The sequence below is a fragment of the Triticum dicoccoides genome, chromosome 1B, assembly GCF_002162155.2.
Source record: "Triticum dicoccoides isolate Atlit2015 ecotype Zavitan chromosome 1B, WEW_v2.0, whole genome shotgun sequence".
Lineage (NCBI taxonomy): Eukaryota > Viridiplantae > Streptophyta > Magnoliopsida > Poales > Poaceae > Triticum > Triticum dicoccoides.
This window is the reverse complement of record NC_041381.1, coordinates 654,715,745-654,738,350: the sequence shown is the minus strand read 5'-3', so window position 1 is coordinate 654,738,350 and position 22,606 is coordinate 654,715,745. Positions and strand designations below refer to the sequence as shown.

The 22,606-nt window shown below is 45.0% G+C and overlaps 1 protein-coding gene across 1 annotated transcript; it reads left to right on the top strand.

Annotated features, from left to right (window-relative positions):
* Positions 1–3,978: 3,978 nt before the first annotated feature.
* Positions 3,979–5,338, top strand: LOC119349423 (transcription factor MYB4-like). Its single transcript, XM_037617456.1, has 2 exons — positions 3,979–4,287; positions 4,372–5,338. Exons 1-2 carry the CDS (start codon positions 4,152–4,154, stop codon positions 5,172–5,174), a joined length of 939 nt encoding a protein of 312 aa, XP_037473353.1. The 5' UTR covers positions 3,979–4,151; the 3' UTR covers positions 5,175–5,338.
* Positions 5,339–22,606: the final 17,268 nt, after the last annotated feature.

The following is a 22,606-nucleotide window of genomic DNA, read 5'->3' as shown; positions in this document are numbered from 1 at the left end:
TTATTTAGCTTAGTAAGCTATTTACAGTTGTTGAATCTGATATTAAGTGTGTTTATGCTCAAATGATGATTGTGAGCATCAAGTTGGGTCAATTAGTGGTTTGTGGCTTTTTATCGACGAGGAGGCTCACTTATGGTTTTTTGGGTTTTTATCGACCCCGAGGCATCAAGTAGCCTCAATTAGGTTTTTTTGGCTTTTTATCGATGAGGAGGCATCAAGTAGGCTTTTTTGGCTTTTTATCGACCCCGAAGGCATCAAGTAGGCTCAATTAGGGTTTTTTGGGTTTTTATCGACCCCGAGGCATCAATTAGTCTTTTTTGGCTTTTTATCGACCCCGAGGCATCAAGTAGGTTTTTTTGGCTATTTATCGACCCGGAGGCATCAAGTAGGCTTTTTTTGGCTTTTTATCGACCCGGAGGCATCAAGTATGCTTTTTTGGCTTTTTATCGACCCGGAGGCATCAAGTAAGCTTTTTTGGCTTTTTATCGACCCCGATGCATCAAGTAACTAGAGTAGCACTACATAAGTTGATCATCACAGCACTACTAGAATGCTATAGTTTGACAGAAGGATCATAGCTGGAGTAGCAATACATAGTTTGACAGAAGGATCTTGCTAGGATGCTCCCTAATATGTTTTGTTGTCACAATACATCTAGAACCTGGATTTGTGTCTAGGACAGCCTGTAAATAATCCCTAATCCTGGTGTATTGGGCCTTTTGATCTCCTAAAACAACATTATTTGCTGCCTTCCTAGCCTTGTAGGCCATGTGGGTTGAAATATCCACTCCATACTTGCTCTTTGCAGTGTTAATTATTGTTGTTATTGTTGTGTTAGGGTCATTCCTCACTGCCTCCTCACAATGTTTTGCAACCCACTTGGCAGTTACTTTGGTGCTCTCTGACAGAGAAGGGCATGTGTGCACCAAATACACCTTTTTAATGGTAATTGTCTTCTCATTTGCAATCTGAGAAGCTGCTATATAAAAAGGGCATTGCTCATCTATGCACTATGCTATAACCCTATCACTGTAGTTTCTGTGGTACTCATAGTTCCTGTTCTGTGATATGTGCAGGGTTTGGAGTGCAATTCTGAACTGGTACACATCAATGAAGCAAAGATGCTTCACAAATTGGTCTTGTGGGTCAGCTCTGTCCTCATCATACCATAACCTTGGCTTCAACTTCTTTGCTCTGCTCTTTCTACCATTGGGCAACACATAAGCCATTGCCTCAGCACCATCATCATCTTCCAAACCCAGGTCTAATGGATTTTTGTCCTCATCATCTGATGGTATCCAGTCATCCTCAAAAATTTGCTCTACACTTCCATGTGATCTGCTAGTTGGCCCTTCTCTCTCTCTCTTGGCCTTATTCTTCTTCTCAATATGTTGACCACTCTCTTGCTCCTCTTCATTGTGTTGCTCCCCTTGCACCACTTCCTCCACTTCCTCCAATTCCTCCAATTCCTCCTCCTCTTGATCATCATCATCCTCTTCTTCACCTGATGGATCATACAGTTCCTCCTCCTCATCTGTAGACCACATATCCTCAACATCTGTGTCCCCTTCAAAACGCAGTAATGGATCATCCCTCTGTTTTTTCATTTCCTCAAGCCTAGCAAGGATATCCCCATATTCTGACAAATTATCATCATCACTATCCTCTTCATTGTCCATAACTGCAGCTTTCCTTTCCAAAGGAGTGGCCTTCTCTTTTTCTTTCTCATTCTTCCTAAACATTGCAATTTCCTTTCTCCTTCTCTCCTCCATGACTTTTTCTATTTGCAGTTGCTCCTCTGAATTTTTTGTGCTCTGTTGTGTTTGAAACTGTATTGGTCTTGGTTCTTCTACTGGCACTACTGCTGCTGTGTTTGAAACTAAACTAGGATGTGCATTGAACAACACTCCTTCTTCATCTACCTGATACAGTTGGGGCTCTCCAATTTCCTGCAGAGGGATCTGTTGCTCAATAACATTAGCACTACAATTTATATGTGCAGGTTTGGGGGAACTGGCCCTAACAACAGTCACATTGAAAATCTTCTGCTTCTGCTATACTATGTGGTCTAGAATTTCCTCCAGCATGTCATCATCCTCTATTTCTTGCATTCCTTCTATCCCTAGGCCAGAGTAGCCATCTGCCTACACGATGAGAGGAGGGGAGAGAGCGGCAGGAGAGTGGGGAAGAAGGCAGACGCGAGGAGGGGATAGAGCGGCGGCAGGAGAAGAGGGGGGGGGGACGAACAGATGGGGGATGGAGGCATACGGCGCCGTCAAACGCCGTCTAACGGCTGTCGGGACGGCCGACGGTGCCACGTGCGCAAAAAAGGGCCCTGCCTCTCATAAATAAGCTTAACTGACCCCGATCCGCCGATCAGTGCTTTCTGCAAAAAGATTACGGAAGACACGGTGTTTTCTGCAAAAAAAATGTATTGTAGTGGTTTTTCGCAACCCTTGCCTTCAAAGTGATGGTTTTCTGCAATTTACTCACTTCAGTTGGATAGTAGTGTTTAGCTGTTGATGCCGGAGAGGTTCGCAGTGTGATTGAAGATGTCATTGGCGAGCATGTGTTTTGTGTGCCTCCGTGTGAGTTGTTAGTGTGACGACGAACCTTGCCCCGTCACTTGACTCCATCTCCGTTAATAAAAAGAACTTTACTTCACGTCCTTCCAAGTCAAAATGTTGATTCTACATACACTTGTATTTTGGAGATTTCTCAGTATGAAAAACCTGACTTGTCGTCGTCCCCTCTAAAATAAACTTGACTTGATCGATGTCGTCCACCGGCCAAGAAAACTAAATTCCATGTCAAGTGTCACCCCCAAAAAACAATGAGCATCCATGTTCAGAGCACAGAGAAAGAGAAACCATATACTAGTTAGATGCCTAACCACCACGCTCTGAACTCTTGTCAATATGGTTGCTGAACATGGGAGCCGGGACCCAAGCATTGGAGCCCGAAGTCAGAGTACCTACCGGACTCTCCCACGGTTCCCACCATGCATCCATGCATGCATGACTCTTGCATGAGGGAGGAGAAGAGCTGCCCCTGGGCAGGACCACCCTACCACCAATAACCCTAGACATACGGGCTTGTTACAGGCAGTTTACGGGGCCCTTCGTTAAATTTCTTTGCCCCCCCTGATTTCTCCCCGGGGCGGCCCGCCTCACTCCCTTCTTTCCAATCCCACTTTGCCATGTCAGCGTGTAACTAAATTCAGCCTGTAAGTGACTGTACGTCTAGCATTACTGACCTACCACCCACCCGGCCGTGCGTAGGACGAAACAGAAAGCATGCATCAGCCAAGCTAACCGTGGTGACCACGATCATGCGCGCGCGCGATGCCCCTACGGAAATATACGACCTCGGCAACGCGACGAGCGCGCCGCGCTGGCAAAGCGGCATGCCGTCGACGTCAAGAGGTTGACGAACGCGCGCGCAAAGCTGGCCGGGTGCGCGGCGGTTGGTTGCCTGACCCGTCGTCGTCGCCTCCGTCCTGGCAAAGCTTACTTTCAGAGCCGCTTTAAGCCCGGCTAAATCGCTAGCGTTTGGACGCACACCCGCTGAAAGAATCAACCCCGAAAAGGGGTCATCGGAGACTTGGAGTGCAATGCCCTACGTAGACGTACCCGCGGCTGTGCGTGCCATTCTTCTACGTGCTTGGCTCCAAAGGCAAGCGGCAATAATTAGCGGTAAAAAAGAGTAAAAAGGTGTTGACTATTGACCGCGTGGTTGGTTGGAGACCGAGTGAGCCGTCGTGTGAAACCACGGCGAGGTTGATCTTTTGGGTCAAGAGGGGCCGCGGATGGCGACGGGGTGCTAGAAAAAACATCCATCGTACGACGACCTTGGAGACGTTGAACAATACGATGGCGACGGCGGCGAGGAGGACGCGGTACCGTACCGCCGGGCCCCGCGCCGGCTCTATAAGAATCTGCACCCGGTCGCTGCAGTTTCTACTTGTGCTGGCAGAGGTAGACAGACAGACAGACAGTGTCCTCCGCCAGTTAATGCGAAGAACATTCCATTGTTCCATCGCTAGCTAGCTGTGGTGTGAGTGATCCAGACTGACTGGTCGGAACTAGCTTGGAGGGCGGCGATCGAGGACTCTCTCCGGCCGCCGTGCTCCGACGTGTGTAGATAGCGGGATGGGGCGCGCGCCGTGCTGCGACAAGGCGAGAGTGAAGCGGGGGCCGTGGTCGCCGGAGGAGGACGAGCAGCTGCGGGCCTACGTCCGGGCTAATGGCTTCGGCGGCAACTGGATCGCCCTGCCGCACAAAGCAGGTACGTAGTGCTACGCTCGTATGGACGCCGACGGTGGTGATCGCCGTTCCCATGCTCATCGAGTGATTTCTTGTGGCGCTGCAGGGCTGAACCGGTGCGGCAAGAGCTGCCGCCTGCGGTGGCTCAACTACCTGAGGCCGGACATCCGGCACGGCGGCTACACGGAGCAGGAGGACCGCGTCATCTGCTCCCTCTACGCCTCCATCGGCAGCCGCTGGTCCATCATCGCCTCCAAGCTCCCCGGCCGCACCGACAACGACGTCAAGAACTACTGGAACACCAAGCTCAAGAAGAAGGCCATGCCCATGCGTGGCCCTCACTACCACCACCACGCCGGCCTCGGACTCGAAGCCGGAGCCGGAGCCTTCTCCGCGCCCGCCACGCCCTCAGGTCCTACTCCTGCCCGGTCCTGGAGCCAATGCGTGCCGTCCTCCCTGCAGGCCGCGGCGCTCTCGCCGGCGGCGTCCGGCTCCTCCTCCGTCGACACCAGCTCATCAGGCGGCGACATGTGCTTCGCCGCCGCCGGCATGTACCAGCCGCAGCACCCCATGCAGGGGTTCGTGCACGTAGACTCGTCGCCCCAGACCGTGCTCGCGCCCATGCCGCTGGACGTCCCCGCCGCCACTGGCATCTGGGCGTCGTCCATGCCTGCAGCGGGCGACGTCGGTGGCGTGGCACTGGAGGACGCGTTCCTCGCCGACCTCGGCGCCTACGGCGATCTGCTGCTCGGCGGCTTCGGCGGACAGCTGCTGCAGGACAACAAGGCCGCCGCCGCCATGGAGCTCCCCGGGGCGTGCTACTTCCCCAACATGGCGGAGATGTGGGCCGCCGACCACGCCCACGCCAACGCCAAGCCGCCGCAGGGCCTCTGCAACACGTTCACATAGGATTCACGACATGATTTGCTCCATTGGATTCGTCACTACACACGTAATTGAGATCTTCCTCCCTGAGTTGTGATCAACCACATGTGAATTATGCTATAGAATAGTAGATAGAAAGATGTACTCAATTTAGGTCTGGATTACATACATGTGCTTGGAATACTCAACTGAGGTGTGGATTTACGGATTTATATATCTATGCTCAATTTTACTTCAGAAAATATTGTGCTTAGGCCGATCGATTGACACAATAACATTATGTGCATGTGCGGTTTACGCCTTCCTCATATGGTCTCCTCGACAAGAATACGCGTATACTACACCGAAAGCGACCAGACTATATATATGTCTACATACGGTCTGGTGATGCCGGCCAATACGGTACGTAATGTATGCGCAAGAGTGACATGAATATTGGACCCGTTCCAAGGCCTCGTGGGAGAGAACTAGCGTACATGTGGATGCAAGGAACCTTTGCAAGATCCTCCTATCTGTAGGGTTTGTATACACTCCGATCTCTCCTATGATTTGATTACGGATTGTATACCATCTTGGAGCACATAGTGTGCTAATCACACTCAGTTTAATTATTAAGCATGCATGTCTCCATTGTCACCTCTAGTAGTAAAGTGATTGGAGTGGAAGACTTTGAGCTCAGCGACTAAAAAGCCGTACATTGACTGTGTGGAAACTAAGAGCTAGCATCGGTTTCGGAGAAGCTTCCTTCACTACTTGTCATGACATCAACGGGGGCAATCCGTGGGTGGCATTTCAGCAGTGTCTGTAGGAAAATGTTTTTTTTCATGTGTCGTGTTATCCGTGGACATTTCCTTGCATTCTATAGCTTTTAAGTTTGTTTGTCGTTGCATTGTTCGACCGAGAGTTATGTTAATGAATTATTGTGGTGGCATGTCACGTCATGGAATACTTTTATAGACTCAGTGTGACTTGTCAATACAAAATGATTGACCAGAAAAGATAGAGATTTTCCATATTTTTCTTATATAGAGTATATTAACCTAACGTTTCAAGGTTTTCAGTAAGCTACTTTTCATCAGTAGGGCCCCTCATGTAGGCATTTCTCATAGTTCATAAAAAAGAATATTTCTAAAAAAAGAAAAAAGAAAAGAAAATAGAGTAGAGATGCATCATTCATCGAGCAAATCATTTTTTTCGAAAAGGGGGGCTCCCCGGCCTCTGCATCAGAGTGATGCATACGGCCATCTTATTAACCAAATAAACATGTTCCAACAATGTTTCAAAGTCTCCAACTGACAAAACAAAAAGGAAAGCTCACACAGAGCTAAAAGGGCTAGAAGCACCAACTAGCCAAGAAAAGAAGCCACAACCGGCTAGCTAAAGATAGATAGGTAAACTAATTGCCTGTCCTATTACATGACCGCCATCCAAACCGGTTGAAGATATCCCGAGCTACCATCTCCCAGCGGATAGATCCAGTAACCAAATGCTCCCTGGCCTCCGTCTAAGTGAGTAGCGACCACGAACGGATCAGTGTCGTGGCTCGAAAAATAACCTACAAAAAGTGAATATGTGATATTCTGTTAAAAACCAAATCATTTCTGCAATTCCAGATAATCCACAACAAGGCGCAAACTCCAACATGAATATGTCTCGCTAAGTCAGGCTCAATCCCATTAAGCCATGTCCCAAAAAGCGCATTGACAGAATTTGGTGGAGTAATCTTAAAAGTTCATTAGGTTCCTTCCCCTTCAAGTATTTAGGCCTTCCTATCTCTCCTGGTAAGCTTCCTGCAAATGATTTCGCTCCGGCGGTTGCTAAAGTGGGGAACAGGGTGCTCCCTTGGAGGGGCAGATATAACACCAATGCTGGCAAAATGGATCTAATTAACTCCTGCTTATCCTCTCTCCCCATGTTTCTTATGGGCTTCTACCTTCTCACGAATGGCGTGCATGCTGGCTTCGACAAACATAGGGGAGCCTTCTACTGGAATTCCGCAGATAACAAAAGGAAATATAGGCTGGTCAAGTGGCAACTTATGTGTAAACCTAAAAACCTTGGGGGGTTAGGCATTATTAATACACGAGTGATGAACATATGTTTGCTTATCAAATGGTGGTGGAAAATTATGACTGTTGGGGCCGATTCGTTGTGGTTTTCGATTCTTAAGGCCAAATATTTCCCCCACTCCAACCCGCTGTTTGCTCCCGCGAGGCGTGGTTCTCAGTTTTGGAAATCCCTTGTCAAAGTTAGACCGATCTTTCTGGAGCATGTTAAATTTTCTGTTGGTAATGGGTTGGCAGTTCGCTTTTGGTTGGACTGGTGGTCTGGGGATGGCCCCCTAGCCGTGAGCTTTCCGGTTTTGTTTTCTTATTGTCCTAATCCGCATATCTCCATCGCGGAGGTGGCTGCTAATAATTGGGATCTGGATTTTCGTCGGGCCTTGTCTCCTGAAGAGTTGGAAGATTGGCAAAGTCTCTCTGCCCTCTTCCCTGTGCTCTCGGAGTCGGCCGACTCGGTGGTTTGGCCTCATTCGGCCTCTGGTAGATTCTCGGTTAAGTCGTTGTATTCTAGACTTATTGGTGGTACCCCTTCGGCTAGATTCTCTTGCGTTTGGAAGTCCAAAGTCCCTCCTATGATTAAATTTTTTCTTTGGCAAGCCTTTCATGGTCGGCTCCCGACTGCTGACCAGATCAAAAAACGCAATGGGCCGAGCTCGGAGTTTTGTAATTTGTGTGGGGCCTTGGAAAACTCGGATCACATCTTTTTTAATTGCGTGCTAGCCAAGTTGGTTTGGTGCTGTGTCAGATCTTGGCTCCAGGTCTCTTGGAATCCCTCCTCTTTCTCTGAGATCCGAACCCTAGCCAAAGCTTTGGTTGAGGTCACCAAGAGGGTATTTTGGGTTGGCCTGGGGGCTTTATGTTGGGCTCTCTGGACCATTAGAAACAAATTTACTATTGAGCTTACCTTCCCATCTAAGCCTGCCGATGTTCTTTTCAAATCATGTTTATTATTGCATCAGTGGAGATCATTGACTAAGGAGACTGATCGGGATGCCCTGGACCTGCTCATCGACAAAATACGGGCTTCGGCATCTCATATCTCCGGGAGGAATTCTGTCGTCTAAACCTGGTGCTGTTGTTTGCGGAGATTGGGTCTCTCTCCTTCCCGGCCTGCGCGCCGTGTATGGCAGTTACCTGTATCCCTCCTGCTTTGGTGACTCTCAAACTATGCATTCTGTGTGAGTGTTCCTGTTAACTTGCGGTTTCCGTGACGCTGCCATGTGGCTTTATTTAGAAAGTCGGGCTCTGGCCTTTTCTCTAAAAAAATCTTAAAAATAATGTGGACCGTCCGCCATAGAACTTTGGCTAACGGGAAATCAAAAAAGAGGTGTTTAATCGTCTCATCCCGATCACAGAAACTACACCTAGTAGGTCCTGTCCAATTACGCTTTATCAAGTTGTTCTTGGTTAAAATAACTTGTTTATGGACAAACCATATAAACACTTTTATTTTCAAAGGCACTTTAACATCCCAAACATGCTTAGAGGTAGGAATGAAGGACGAATTAATAACATCGAGCAAATCATTTAGTTTTGCAAATCCAAAAGTCTGCCAAAGTCGAGGCAAAACCATGAGTGATATGTTACTTCCAGATATCAATTACTGGCACGGGAAAGTAGTTACTGCACCCAAGTTTGGTACACCCATGCAATGAACAGTAAAGTAAAAAATAGAAAAATAATTCAAAAAATATGAAACTTTGTGGAATTGATTATGAGTAAATGTTTTACAAGTGTGCAAAGTTTGGTCTCCAAATAACATCGAATGATCTCCATATAAAATGAAATAAAAACTCTTGCTCTGCACCCATGTTTCAGATTTTATGTTTGGGCACAAACTTTGTTTTAGCTCCTCGGACGTCATTTGGCCACAAAATTTTGCAAGCACCTAAAACATTTGCTCATAAATGGATTTGCAAAGTTTCAGATTTTTTTAAATTTGATTTGCTAAATTTGCGTTCGTGGGTGTAGCGGGGGTGCAATGTCCCTAAGTGTAGAACAACCACACTCTTACTGGCGCCGGTGCACTACACATATACTCCCTCCATTTAGTACAGAGTTGAGACACTTATTTTGAAATGGAGGGGTATATGTCCAGGTCTTTGCGGTCAACATGGGAAAATTCAACAGGAACATGTGAAATTGTAGTTAACAAAAGCTAACGCCACCCTAGTTTCCTTGTGCAATCGAGTAGCCGATAATTCAGCAACATAGTAATCACTGAAGTTTTCCTTTGGGGAAGTAGATTTACAACTTTCCTTTGTACCACTATCAATGACGAGTTGCTGACTTCTACCATTTTGCCTATTTTGGAGCTCGGGTACGTACGTCTACATGACATGCATGGACTTTATCAGAGTGTCACTAGCAATAGGTGGCAGCTTGTGGTCGGGTAGACCGAGTGAGAGGTACGTTTCTTTCGTGAATACGCTGGATGTGTATCATTCATTGATAGGTAGAAAAAGAGTTGGTTACAGTGGACTTGTTTGATCTCCAACAGTATATATTTGACTGAATAAAATTAAAGAGATTGATGAAGATGTTATGGTGGTTGGTGGCTGCCCATCGGTCATTGCCGACTTGGACAACTGATTCAACTGGTTTTAAAACGAAAAGTTGCACACTCCGGCTCAGACCAGTCTTACCGTAGTCTCACCGAAAAATTGTATGTTGTTGCTCTGCCTGAATAACTCCTCAAATAATCGGCTTCTTCCGCGACAAGTTTGCCTAGAGTTTTCATAGCAGAATCATTATCAGTTGCGTATTTAAACTCCGCCCCCTCTTCCCCAACAAAGATGAAGAATGTCGGTCCTCTTTCGCAACAAATACGAGGAATGTTGGTTCTCTTTCCCTACAAAGACGAAGAATCAATGCTGGTGTACGTATCGTGCGGGGATGCATCATCACATATTGTTACATGCTAATGATCTTTTTCTTGATCCTTAAGTACTGTTAGATGCTAATGACCCTTCAAACAAAAGGTCGCCGCGTCGACCTCGCAGCACTACCCGATGTTCGTTCTTTAGCTGTCGGAAAAGGAAACCAACTTTGGAGTCTGGAGCTGAGAATAATCCACGCCTTTTCGCTCTCAGAAATTAAAAGGAAGTTGGTGGGACGCAGCATTAGCTTCCCAAGCAACGATGATGATACTGTCCAGGCCTCTGCTTATAACAATGGCAATGGATGGTAACCTTTCACAATCAGATGCTACATTAAAAGCAAGTAGCACATGTGTCTCACGCTGTCGTTTCCTCTTGTCTCGGTTCCTCACCACACGAAGAATCCGCATCCAAAACCGTTTGCTTAGCCGGTCCAGCCAATGAGGATAACTACCGTGACCAATTCTATATACTCCCTCCGTTCCAAATTACTCGTCATGGTTTTAGTTCAAATTTAAACTGAAACCACGACGAGTAATTTGGAACGAAGGGAGTAGTTTCAGACAAGATGTCACTTTCAGACAACACATATGGGGTCAAAGGGATGTCCCAATATCCCATTCCCAGCTGTACCGTCGAACAATGCTCAAAGTGAGCTCCTTCGAACACATGCAAAGTCAAAAGGTCCCTCCCCTACCAAGGCCTCGTCGGAGAGAACTAGCGTACATGTGGATGCAAGGAACCTTTGCAAGATCCTCTTCTCTGTAGGGTTTGTAAATTCTCTAATCTCTCCTATGATTTGATTACTCATTGTATACTATCTTGGAGCAGATAGTGTGCTAATCACACTCAATTAGTTAAGCATACATGTGTCCATTGTCATCTCCAGTAGTAAAGTGATTGGAGTTGAAGACTTTGAGCTCGGCGACTAAAGAGCCGTACATTGACCGTGCGGAAACTAAGAGCTAGCATTGGTTTCGGAGAAGCTTCCTTCACTACTTGTCATGACATCAACGGGGGCAATCCGTGGGTGGCATTTCAGCAGTTTCTGTAGGAAAATGATTGCTTTTCATGTGTCGTGTTATCCGTGGGCATTTCTTTGCATTCCACAGCTTTTAAATTTGTTTGTCGTTGCATTGTTTGATCGAGAGTTATGTTAATGAATTATTGTTGTGGCATGTCACATCGTGGAATACTTTTACAGACTTAGCGTGACTCGTCAATACAAAATGATTCACCAGAAAAGATAGAGGTTTTCCATATTTTTCTTATATAGAATATATTAACCTAATGTTTCAAGGTTTTTAGTAAGCTACTTTTTATTAGTAGGGCCCCTCATATAGGCGTTTTCCATAGTTTATAAAAAGTATAGCGTCTCAAAAAAGAAAAAGAAAAGAGAAAGGAGTAGTGGTGCATCATTCACATTTTATGTGTACCTTTCAGTTTCGCAAGTCAATCCAAAAGTCTGCCAAAGTCGAGGCAAAACCACGAGTTATATACGTCACTTCCAGATACACCCTCCATTCTACAATGTAGTGCACCCACGTTTGCAGAAATCTAACTTTGACCATAAATTTTAATCAATGAGACCGATTGCGGCCGGAGCTCTCAAACGGGTCTCAAACGCCCGGACTCGGGTACGTACGTCTACATGACATGCATGAACTTTATCAGAGTGTCACTAGCAGTAGGTGGCAACTTGTGGTCGGGTAGTTCCGTGGTTGAAATATATGTGTACATGAGTCGTGAGCGATATGTTTTTTTGTGTGAATACGTTGGATGTGTATCACTCATTGATAAGTAGAAAAAGAGCTGGTCACAGTGGACTTGTTTGATCGCCAACAGTATATATTTGACTGAATAAAGTTAAAAAGATGTATGAAGATGTTATGGTGGTTGGTGGCTGCACATAGGTCATTGCCGACTTGGACAACTGATTTAACTAACTGGTTTTAAAATGAAAAGTTGCACACTACGGCTCAGACCAGTGTTACGTCGTCTCACCGAAAAACCGTATGTTGTTGCTCTGCTCGAATAACTCCTCAAATAATCGGCTTCTTCTACGACAAGTTTGCCTAGGGTTTTCGTAGCAGCATCATTATCAATTGCGCAATTAAACTCCACTCTCTCTTTCCCAACAAAGACGAAGAATTAATGTTGGTCCTCTTTCCCAACAAGGACGAGGAATGTTGGTTCTCTTTCCCTACAAAGACGAAGAATCAATGCTGGTGTACGTAACGTACGGGGATGCATCCTCACATACTGTTACTACATGCTAATGATCTTTTTCTTGATCTTTACGTACTGTTACATGCTAATGACCCTTCAAACAAAAGGTCGCCGCGTCGACCTCGCAGCACTACCCATGTCCGTTCTTCAGCTGTCGGAAAAGGAAACCAACTTTGGAGTCTGGAGCTGAGAATAATCCACGCCTTTTCGCTCTCAGAGATAAAAAGGAAGTTGATGGGCCGCAGCATTAGCTTTCCAAGCAGCGATGATACTGTCCAGGCCTCTACTTAACAACGGCAATGGATGGTAACCTTTCACAATCATATTCTACATTAAAAGCAACTAGCACAATGTGTCTCGTGCTATCGTTTCCTGTTGTCTCGGCTCCTCACCACACGAAGAATCCGCATCCGAAACCGTCTGCTTAACCGGTCCAGCCAATGAGGATAACTACCGTGAGCGGTCCTATATAGTTTCAGGCAGAATGTCACTCTCAGACAACCCTTACAGGTCAAAGGGATGTCCCACAACCAACTACCGTTCAAACAAACCTCAAAGCTAGCTCCTTAGGCCCTTGTACAATGCTAGGTGCTTAGCAAAATAAACTGGATTTCTCTGAAACACCAATGCTTATTTTTACAGGAGAGACATCTAATTAAGCATCTGCCATGTACAAATAATCACCAATGCTTAAAAAAAGCTTGATTTATTTCTCCAAACACATCTCCTAAGCAATTTGCATTGTACAAGGCCTTAGAACGCATGCAAAGTCAAAAGGCCCTTGCCACCTAATGTATTTTTGCTACTAGTGGCACTATTATTTGGGTCACTTGATGCAGGCTCGCTGGATCGGAGACCACGGGATGGATCTACCATAGTAGGTGTGCCATTCACCGAGCGAGGGTCTCATGCAGGTTGACATGTTTTGGTACGTGGCCACCGCGATGTCATCACGTGTTCTCCGAGGAAGAATCACTCATCGGTCGACCGACAAACAGTGGCAGTTGCTACTGCCGCTGCAATCTAGCCTCGATCCGACCATACAATTAAGGAGCGTCGGTCTGACCATACAGTGGCAATTGCTAGTACTCATTTTGTTTCATTTACATGATTCTCTTTGCCATGTACCACGTCGGTATGTAGTCCACGTAATTCGGATCTTGCTCTCTGAGTTGTTTGCGGCACGTGTATGAGAGATCGAGAAATCACATCTGAATTACTTATGTTATTATAGAATAGATAGAAAGATATACTCTATTTAGGTGCGGATTACAGATACTAACTGGAATACTCAACTGAGGTATGGTTTATATACCTATGCTTAATTATACTTCAGAAAATAATAAAACTGCAGTGATACCATGAAATGTCCAAGTCGAATGGCTGTCACCGCCGGTAGTAACATGATTTACATGTGCAGTTTACGCCTTCCTAGCTATGAGCAGGTCATCTCATATATTCTCCTCGACAACAATATGCATATACTACACCGAAAGCGACGAGACTATATATGTCTACATACGGTCTGGTGACACCGGCCATTACGATACGCAATGTATGCGCACAAGTGACATAAATATTGGACCGGTTCACTCTCAAGAGGCCTGCATCTCCTTGGTTTACCCGTTCCAAGGCCTCGTGGGAGAGAACTAGCGCATGTGGATGCAAGGAACCTTTGCAAGATCCTTTTCTCTGTAGGGTTTGTAAACACTCTAATCTATCCTATGATTTGATTACTCATTGTATACTATATCTTGGAGCACATAATGTGCTAATCACACTCAAATTTAATTATTACGCATGCATGTCTCCATTGTCATCTCTAGTAGTAAAGTGATTGGAGTCGAAGACTTTGAGCTCAGCGACTAAAGAGCCGCACATTGACCATGTGGAAATTAAGAGCTAGCACCGGTTTCAGAGAAGCTTCCTTCGCTACTTGTCATGACATCAACGGGGGGCAATCCGTGGGTGGCATTTCAGCAGTGTCCATAGGAAAATGATTTCACGTGTCAGTGTTATCCGTGGACAATTCCTTGCATTCTATAGCTTTCTAATTTGTTTGTCGTTGTATTGTTTCATCGAGAGTTATGTTAATGAATTATTGTGGTGGCATGTCACGTCATGGAATACTTTTACAGACTTAGCGTGACTTGTCAATACAGAATGATCCAATAGAAAAAAAATAGAGATTTTCCTTAATTTTCCTATAGTATATTTTATTAACCTAACGTTCTAAGGTTTTCAGTATGGTACTTTTCATCAGTAGGGCCCCTCATATAGGCATTTCCCATAGTTCATCAAAAAGAATAGCAACACATCTTTCTCAAAGAAGAAAAAGGGAAAAAAGGAATAAAGATGCATGATTCACATTTTATGCGTACCTTTCAGTTTCACCAAGTCAATCCAAAAGCCTGTCGAAGTCGAGGCAAAACCATAAGTGATACGTTACTTCGGGTTAGTTGGTGATTTACTCCCTCAAATTTTTTGGTGATTTACTATGGATTACCGGCACCAGTGCATCACATATATATACGTCCAGGTCTTTGTGGTCAACATGGGAAAGTCCAACAGCATCATGCCAAGTGGTAATTAGCAAAAGCTAATGCCACCCTAGTTTCCTTGTGCGATCGAGTAGCTGATAATTCAGCAAGATGGTAAGCAACGAAAATCTCCTTTGGAAAGGTAGATTGATGAGGCGCGGACTAGCAAGATGCTAATTCGCGCGTGTAGATGGCCCGATCTTTCACGGCGATGCTTGATCAACAGTTCGTCCCCTTGTTCCTCCTCGCAACCTTCAAGATAATTTTCATCTGTGTATGAAAATACACAAACGAAAATAATGAGCCCCTCGGATCTGCACGTAGGCGTCGATGTGATGATCAATCCTCCGTCGCTAGTAAATTTCCACGATGAGAAAATCACAGATAATACACAAAATATAGCCGCCCGTAACTCGGATGTTTTTCTGTATATCTCATACTTAAAAATAAAACTCAAAATTGATCCATACATCGGCCGTGGCCGAGCCCTTTTGATAGGCGATGCAAACTTGTGAAACGGACTCTTCTATAACCAACTAACTAAGGATTTAACTAATTAATTATCCGGCCACATTGATTACCTTCCAACTAACCTTGACTCAAAACGTGTACGTAACTAGTAGTACAACTTGACCCTCACGGCTGCCACGTACAAGGAAAACTACAAGTCTATGGAATCCGCCCTAGTTTCCTTGTGCGATCGAGTAGCTGATAATTCAGCAAGATGGTAAGCAATGAAAATTTCCTTTGGGAAGGTAGATTCAGCTTTCCTTTCATCGTTTGTACCACTATCATTTACGGGTTGCTGACTTCTACTGTTTTGGAGCTCAGATACGTACGTCTATATGCCTCGTAAATTTTAAGATGATATGCCGGCTCAGTCTTTCGGAGGTGTTCATAGAGGTAGGGTGTGCGTGTGTGCGTTCATAGGGTGAGTGTATGCGCGTGTATATGAGCGCTTGTGTCTATACTGATGTTCAAAAAAAAAGTATGTGGCAGCTTGCGGTCGGGTCGACCGAGTGAGAGATACGTTTTTTTTCGTGGATACGCTGGATGTGTATCATTTGTTGATAGGTAGAAAAAGAGTTGGTTAGCGCCGGGAATTATTATTTTACATGGTAATACGTGTCTTATTTATAGCATAAAGATCAAATTACAAGGCACGTATGCACCAACCTTACAAGACTGAAAAGATAGAAAAATTCTATACAAAATACCAGCGTTTGTCCCTCTTCTTCGACACCACCGAAGTGGCCATCAAAGGGTAAGGAGACAGATCACCTTCTCATCCAAATTCAACGCGGCTCCATCGCTGATCAACAGCTTTACTGACTTTCAAAGTAGTTTGCCAGAAGCAAAACCATAGTCGTTGAATCAGACCGGGGAAACATGTCCCTAGACACGCCATCAAACTTCAGAACTGACACCCCACATGACGACAACGTCGGAGGAGGAAATCAGAACTGTCAGCTTCCAACCACAGACCCAGCACAAGATGCTCCATCTTTCAGCTGTCACTTGCGTAGACAACTATCTGCGTGTACACTTGAATGACAAAACCTCCCTGCTCCACCATGACGTCGGAGACAACGCCACATCAACGGGGACAAAGTAGAAGGAGAGACACACCTGATGGAGTCGTCGCCGCTGCCTCGCCAACACCATCCATGAACCCTAGCGTTGCCAATCTGAAGGATCGGCAGACACACGATGCCATCAACTCCGAGACGCCGCCATGAAGGGCACCGCCGGTGTGGGAGTGAAGCTTTGACATATTTATTCGTCCAGACGCCGCTCCCACCACCCCAATGACGCACCGCGACCTACAAATCCAAAACCCAACAACAAAGCGGAGGAACGGGTCCCCCCTCCCTCCTGCCGCCGGAGCAGCAACCGGAGGGAGAGGGGGCCAGCGCCCCAGACGGTGAAGATCGTTGGAAAGAGATGCCTCCCTAGTCGCCTCGCTGGTGGCGGCGGCTAGGGTAGGAAAAACGATTGGCAGACATGTCCTCCTTTACTACTCCATGGCGGCGCCAGGAATTAGGCAAGCCCCAGGCCGACCCAGGCAGCCTATGTCTACTGTAGCTTACTGTAGTATTATATGTACAATAATCGCTACAGTCAACGAAGCAAACAACCATCACGAGATTGTTGAAGATGTTACAGTGGACTTGTCTCCGCCACTGGTTACAGTAGACATGTTTGATCGCCAACAGTATATACTTGATTGAATAAAATTAAAGGGATTGATGAAGATGTTATGATGGTTGGTGGCTGCACATACTAGGTCATTGCCGACTTGGACAACTTATTTAACTGGTTTTAAAACGAAAAGTTGCACACTCCGGCTCAGACCAGTGTTTCGGTCGTCTCACCGATAAACTGTATGTTGTTGCTCTGCTTGAATAACTCCTCAAATAATCGGCTTCTTCGGCGACAAGTTTGCCTAGAGTTTTCCTAGGAGCTTTCAATGTTGAGGAAATTGTTAATTGGTAGCAACTCGGTTGGCTGGCGAGTACGAGATTAATCAACTAATCAGCCAATTAATCGACTGATTTATCAGTTTATCGGCTACTCGATGACCATCCGAGTAGGGATTAATCAACAAGTTAACTGGTTAATCGGACGAATTCTTGAACAAAGACAGCTCCATTATCAATTGTGTAATTAAACTCCTCTCTCTCTTTCCCAACAGAGACGAAGAATGGTGGTCCTCTTCTATACTACTATTAAAAGAGCAAACATGAATTTCCCTAAAACCACACCACAAAGTGTACACAGAAGTACCAGAGACGTTCGATCGATCCCACTAATTTACATCCAACGTTCTATATTACATCAAGCCTCTGCCACACAAATCAATGATCCGGATTAAATGTTCTGTCGGGGCAGACTACCCTGCCCATGTCCTGCAGCCCCTCTCTCATGATCTACCTCACGCAAACAAGCCGCCGCACAACAAGCCGCTAAATGCATCTGAGCCCCCATTCATCACGTTCTCCTTCCCTGCGCCCCCGCCTCCTTCCCCACCGCCGTGCTCCCTTTGCCTTCGGGTTGCTCCCCTATGTAGTTGTATGTCGCCCGCCGGCCGCGCAACCTCCCTTTATCCCGCTCGACGTCGTCCTGCCCGTCCGCCTCTCCTATGGCGCACGACACCCGCCGCTGGACCCTCCCTTCCACCATCTCCTATGCTGCCGGCACAACCTCACTTCGCGCTGCTCGCCATCGGATTGTCCCGCCCGTGCGCCTCTCCTACGACGCCGGCCTCCAGCCCCGCCCTCACTAGTAGAAACCGGAGCTTTAAAACCGGTTCGTAAGGGCCTTTAGTTTCGGTTCTGCAACCGGCACTAAAGGGTGGAGACTAAAGCCCCCCCCCCCCTTTAGTACCGGTTCGGCACAAACCGCCACTAAAGGCCCATCACGTTAAATTTTTGTAAAAAATATTTGATTTTTTTCGTTTTTCAATTTTTTGAATTATTTTAACCTCTAATCTCTAACCACCCTCACCACTGCTCGATTTAATCTCTAATCTCTAATCACCCCTCATCATTCCAAATCATCTAACTTATCGGACGGTCACCCATTCTCTCACTACTCTAGCCTGAGCACGCTTAACTTTCGGGTTCTATTCTCCCTCGTTTCCAAGTCTGCATTTGTTGTTTTCCTGACAAATGTAAGCTGTCAATCCTATTAACCCTCAGCAGTTTAGCTTGAGTATTAGGTCACACATTTCACCGTTTGAGTTTAGAACTATTATTTTAAAAAACATTTAGTAACACTAATATTTCTTGAATAAGTTTGACCATAGTTTGACCAGATTTGACCAAAATTCAAAAAATTGAAATAATTATTTAGTAACACTAATATTCTTCAATAATTATGTAGCAACATTAATACTTCTTGAATAAGTAGTTTGACCATAGTTTGACCAGATTTAACCAAAATTAAAAAACTGAAATTTGAGCATAATTTTTTTCCTTTTGGAATTTGAGGATTCTAAAAAATTGCAAACAAGCCGTAGGCTGTCACCATCGGATGCGGATTTTCGTGCTGAATATTTTGATATATTATACGTTTTTTCCGACATCGTATGCAAAAGTTATAGCCGTTTTACATTTTCCCTACACTTTTTGCAAAACATGTCCAAATTTAAGTTTTTTAATTTTCCTAACTAGTAGATGTAGTAATATAACTACATCTCGAAGAATTTTATTTTTTGAATTTTTTATCATTTTCTTTTGTATTTCTCAAAACTGAAATGGCGATACACGGGGGGTAGAGTTTGAAAATTGCCCTATAGTGCCGGTTTGTGTCTTCAACCGGAACTATAGGTCAAACCCCTTTAGTACCGGTTCGTGGCACGAACCGGTACTAAAGGTTAGCCCTTTAGTACCGGTTTGTGCCACGAACCGGTACTAAAGGTGATCGCGGGGCCCTGGCCTGACGCCAGCCTGCCACCACCCCTTTAGTACCGGTTCGTGGCACGAACCGGTACTAAAGGTTAAAAACAAACCGGCATTAATGCATAGTCGTTCGAACCGGCACTAATGATACCATTAGTACCGGGCCAAAATCGAACCGGCACTAATGTGTCTCACATTAGCTCCTTTTTCTACTAGTGCCTCCTCCATCTCCCACTACAAGAATGGTGCTGATCCATGACGGCCACAAACCTTCACAGATTGCTACAAAACTATCACAAACGCCTATTGATGGCGTTTTTGAAAACCATCATGTATTCCCTGTCATAGATTGGTCTTCGTGACGAAGGGACAGAATCTTCACAAATTATGCTGACCTATGACGATCCTTGGTCATCATAGATCAACCATGAGCCCATTCAGTTCGGGTTGGGCCTGAGCCCAGCCCGGGCCTTCATGATGACTCAACCCGTCATAGAATTTCATGACGTGGTGGGTGCATGGACATGAAGGCCTACAAGACCCATATGCGGGTGGCCCAATTAGATTTCTGGCCTCTTGTTTTCAGCCCAGTCTAATCCATTAACCTATTTTCTTTAGTCCAATTTGTTAGCCCATTTCTAATGGTTCAGCCCATTAGCATGTTTCCTCAAGTCCAGCCCGTTGCCCCATTTCCTTCGGTCTAGTTGCCTTATTCAGCCCATTATGTTTTTTCATCTAGTATGCAACTGTTGGGCTGACTTATTTTGGTCTTGTTTGCTAGCCAATTTCGGCCCTGCTATAGTGCATCACCCAACCCACATGTTCACCTCATTGGGCCCATTTTTCTTTAACGTGGTACAAAATTTCAGTTTGGCCAGCCAACCAATTTCAACCCATTTGGTCTGCTTAGCTAACTGATTTCAGCCCATCAAAACTGTAAAACTAAACAATCCCATAATGTTATATATGAACAACTTTAGCGCTAAAAAATGTTACATATGAACAATATAGATTCTGATCCAACAACAGATCACAACACATATATGACGACATAAATTAAGTTCAACATCACATCACACATGAGCCTTCATAAATATGAAACTACAGTCACTCAAGTGCCACAAACTACCCACAGCAAAATGCTTGCATTCATATCCATGAACAGAATGCATGCAGTTTGGAGCAACAAAAGCATTACCACATAGCTTCCAACAAAAGCATGTCACCAGCAAATGATCACATATTGCCATTACCTTACACAACGGTGTTTCAACAACCACCTTACCCTGTAGCTGAACTTGATCAGCCCTGGCTTAGGAAAAGGTCATCTCTGGCTCAACAACCGCCTTACCCTGTTTTAATCCACCTCGGCTTGCTTCTTCATGTACTCTTCTTCTCTGAACCTTGCTTCTGATTCCTCTACCTTCTTAGACAAGGTGTTGACTACCTCCTGAATATCTGCACTGCCCTTCTCCGATGCTAGTTGTGCTTCAAGGTTGGTACCACTGGTTCTCTCACGCACATGGAGGATCCACACGTTATGAAGAAACTTGGGCTTCTTGGTATGCTGAGTGAGCACATTAGATACAACCTCAGTCACAGAGATATGCGGGTCTCCATTTTTAGTAGGTTGAGAGACTTGCAATGCAAACAACAAACATGGTTACGAGATTACGGGGCAATTTTGCCACAAGACATAAAGACAAACAGATGATCTCCTTTGGTTTGATCCCATGTATATACTGTATGTGATAAACGAAGACATCCAATTATGCAAAAGATTATGTTTAAGTAATCTTCTAAGAAATCATGAAATCAAATATAGCATGGGCAGCATACAAAATACACCATCAAGAAAACAGACTTTATAATACAACAGTTGCCAAGTGGATCATATTCATGTAAGAAGCAACGCACAATACAGAAAAAACATTTCAAGGTCAAATTATTCTTCTACCTCTCTTTAGGTTGTTTTATAATTATTGATTATTGTACTGCTGGATCTATTGAAAAAATTAAGCATTGTGTGATATGGTTAGCACCCTTTGAACCCTGACTTACAAGTGCGCAGATTGTACGGTGTCTGTGTACCCTTTCTTCTTGTTGCTGTAGTGGCACTCCTCAAAAACATCCAAGCAGTGGGTTCTTCATCTTTGTATTTTCTCCCTGAAAACAACATATATGCAGCAAGCTTAATTTTATATTCGCTGCAGCTTCAGATTTAGTAACTATGAATAAAGAACATATACAATACCTAAAGTGAACTTTACCCATTAATTAGATAAAGCATTTACTGGCTGAAGCTAAGGGAGCATTATATACAATAAGTCAATAACTATGTAGAAGCAAAATTTCACATCTGGAAATCCACAACCATAGGTCATTGCCGACTATCAATGACGTTTGTACCACTATCAATGACGAGTTGCTGACTTCTACCGTTTTGCCTGTTTTGGAGCTCAGATACATACGTCTACATAACATGCATGGACTTTATCAATGTCACTAGCAGTTGGTAGCAGCGGTCGGGTAGACCGAGTGAGCGATACATTTTTTTTTATCTTCGTGAATACACTGGATGTGTATCATTCATTGATAGGTAGAAAAGGAGTTGATTACAGTGGACTTGTTTGCAGGGACGGAGCCAGAAAATTGTGATAGGGGGGGCACCAACTAGAAGGATGGAAATCATAGGATATATTAACACATACAGTACTAAATATCATGAGATCTAAATAGTTGTATTTTTTTTGTGGGGTAAAATGCATGTCTGTTGATCTAAGATAAAAAGTAAAATTACATATGTATTAATTCAAAGTCAGGTTTATGAGCATCGGTATCGAAGGTATCAATTAATTCTTCAAGCTAAACTTTGCCGCTAGCTCCTCCCTGATGTTTGTAGTTTTTCCAACTATACGTTTATATGGTTCTAAAAAGCGAGGACTAATCTAATCAAGGCATGAATCTATCAATCAAAATAAAGTACCTTTTTCCTAATTTTATCGCGGCTAATCCTCGGGGCTGGCCTACCGGCTACCGGCAAATAGCCTGCGGATCGGCGCTCGCCCACGGCCGTCGCTTCTCTGCTTCTCTTGATGGCTATGTGGAGTCGTGCAGAGATCCCATAGGCGATAGCAGGCGGCGGCAGTTGGCAGGCGGCAGATGTGAATCTCAATCGCAGCAGGCGGCTGGGAAACGAGGCGATAGCACGACCTGTGTGTGCGTGGGCGCGTGGCTGCGTGCCCTGATAATTGGACCCTTTCTCACCTATGATGGGCTGCGTGATGCTTTGTTCTTTTGGGCTTTTGGGCTGCTAGGTAATTGTTTAAATCCTAAGGCTTT

What these genes read in the sequence shown, in the direction of transcription:
- LOC119349423 (XM_037617456.1), top strand. Translation starts at nt 4,152, where the DNA reads ATGGGGCGCGCGCCGTGCTGCGACAAGGCGAGAGTGAAGCGGGGGCCG. An exon ending in CGCCCTGCCGCACAAAGCAG is followed by an intron (nt 4,288 to 4,371) that starts GTACGTAGTGCT and finishes GTGGCGCTGCAG; the next exon opens with GGCTGAACCGGTGCGGCAAG.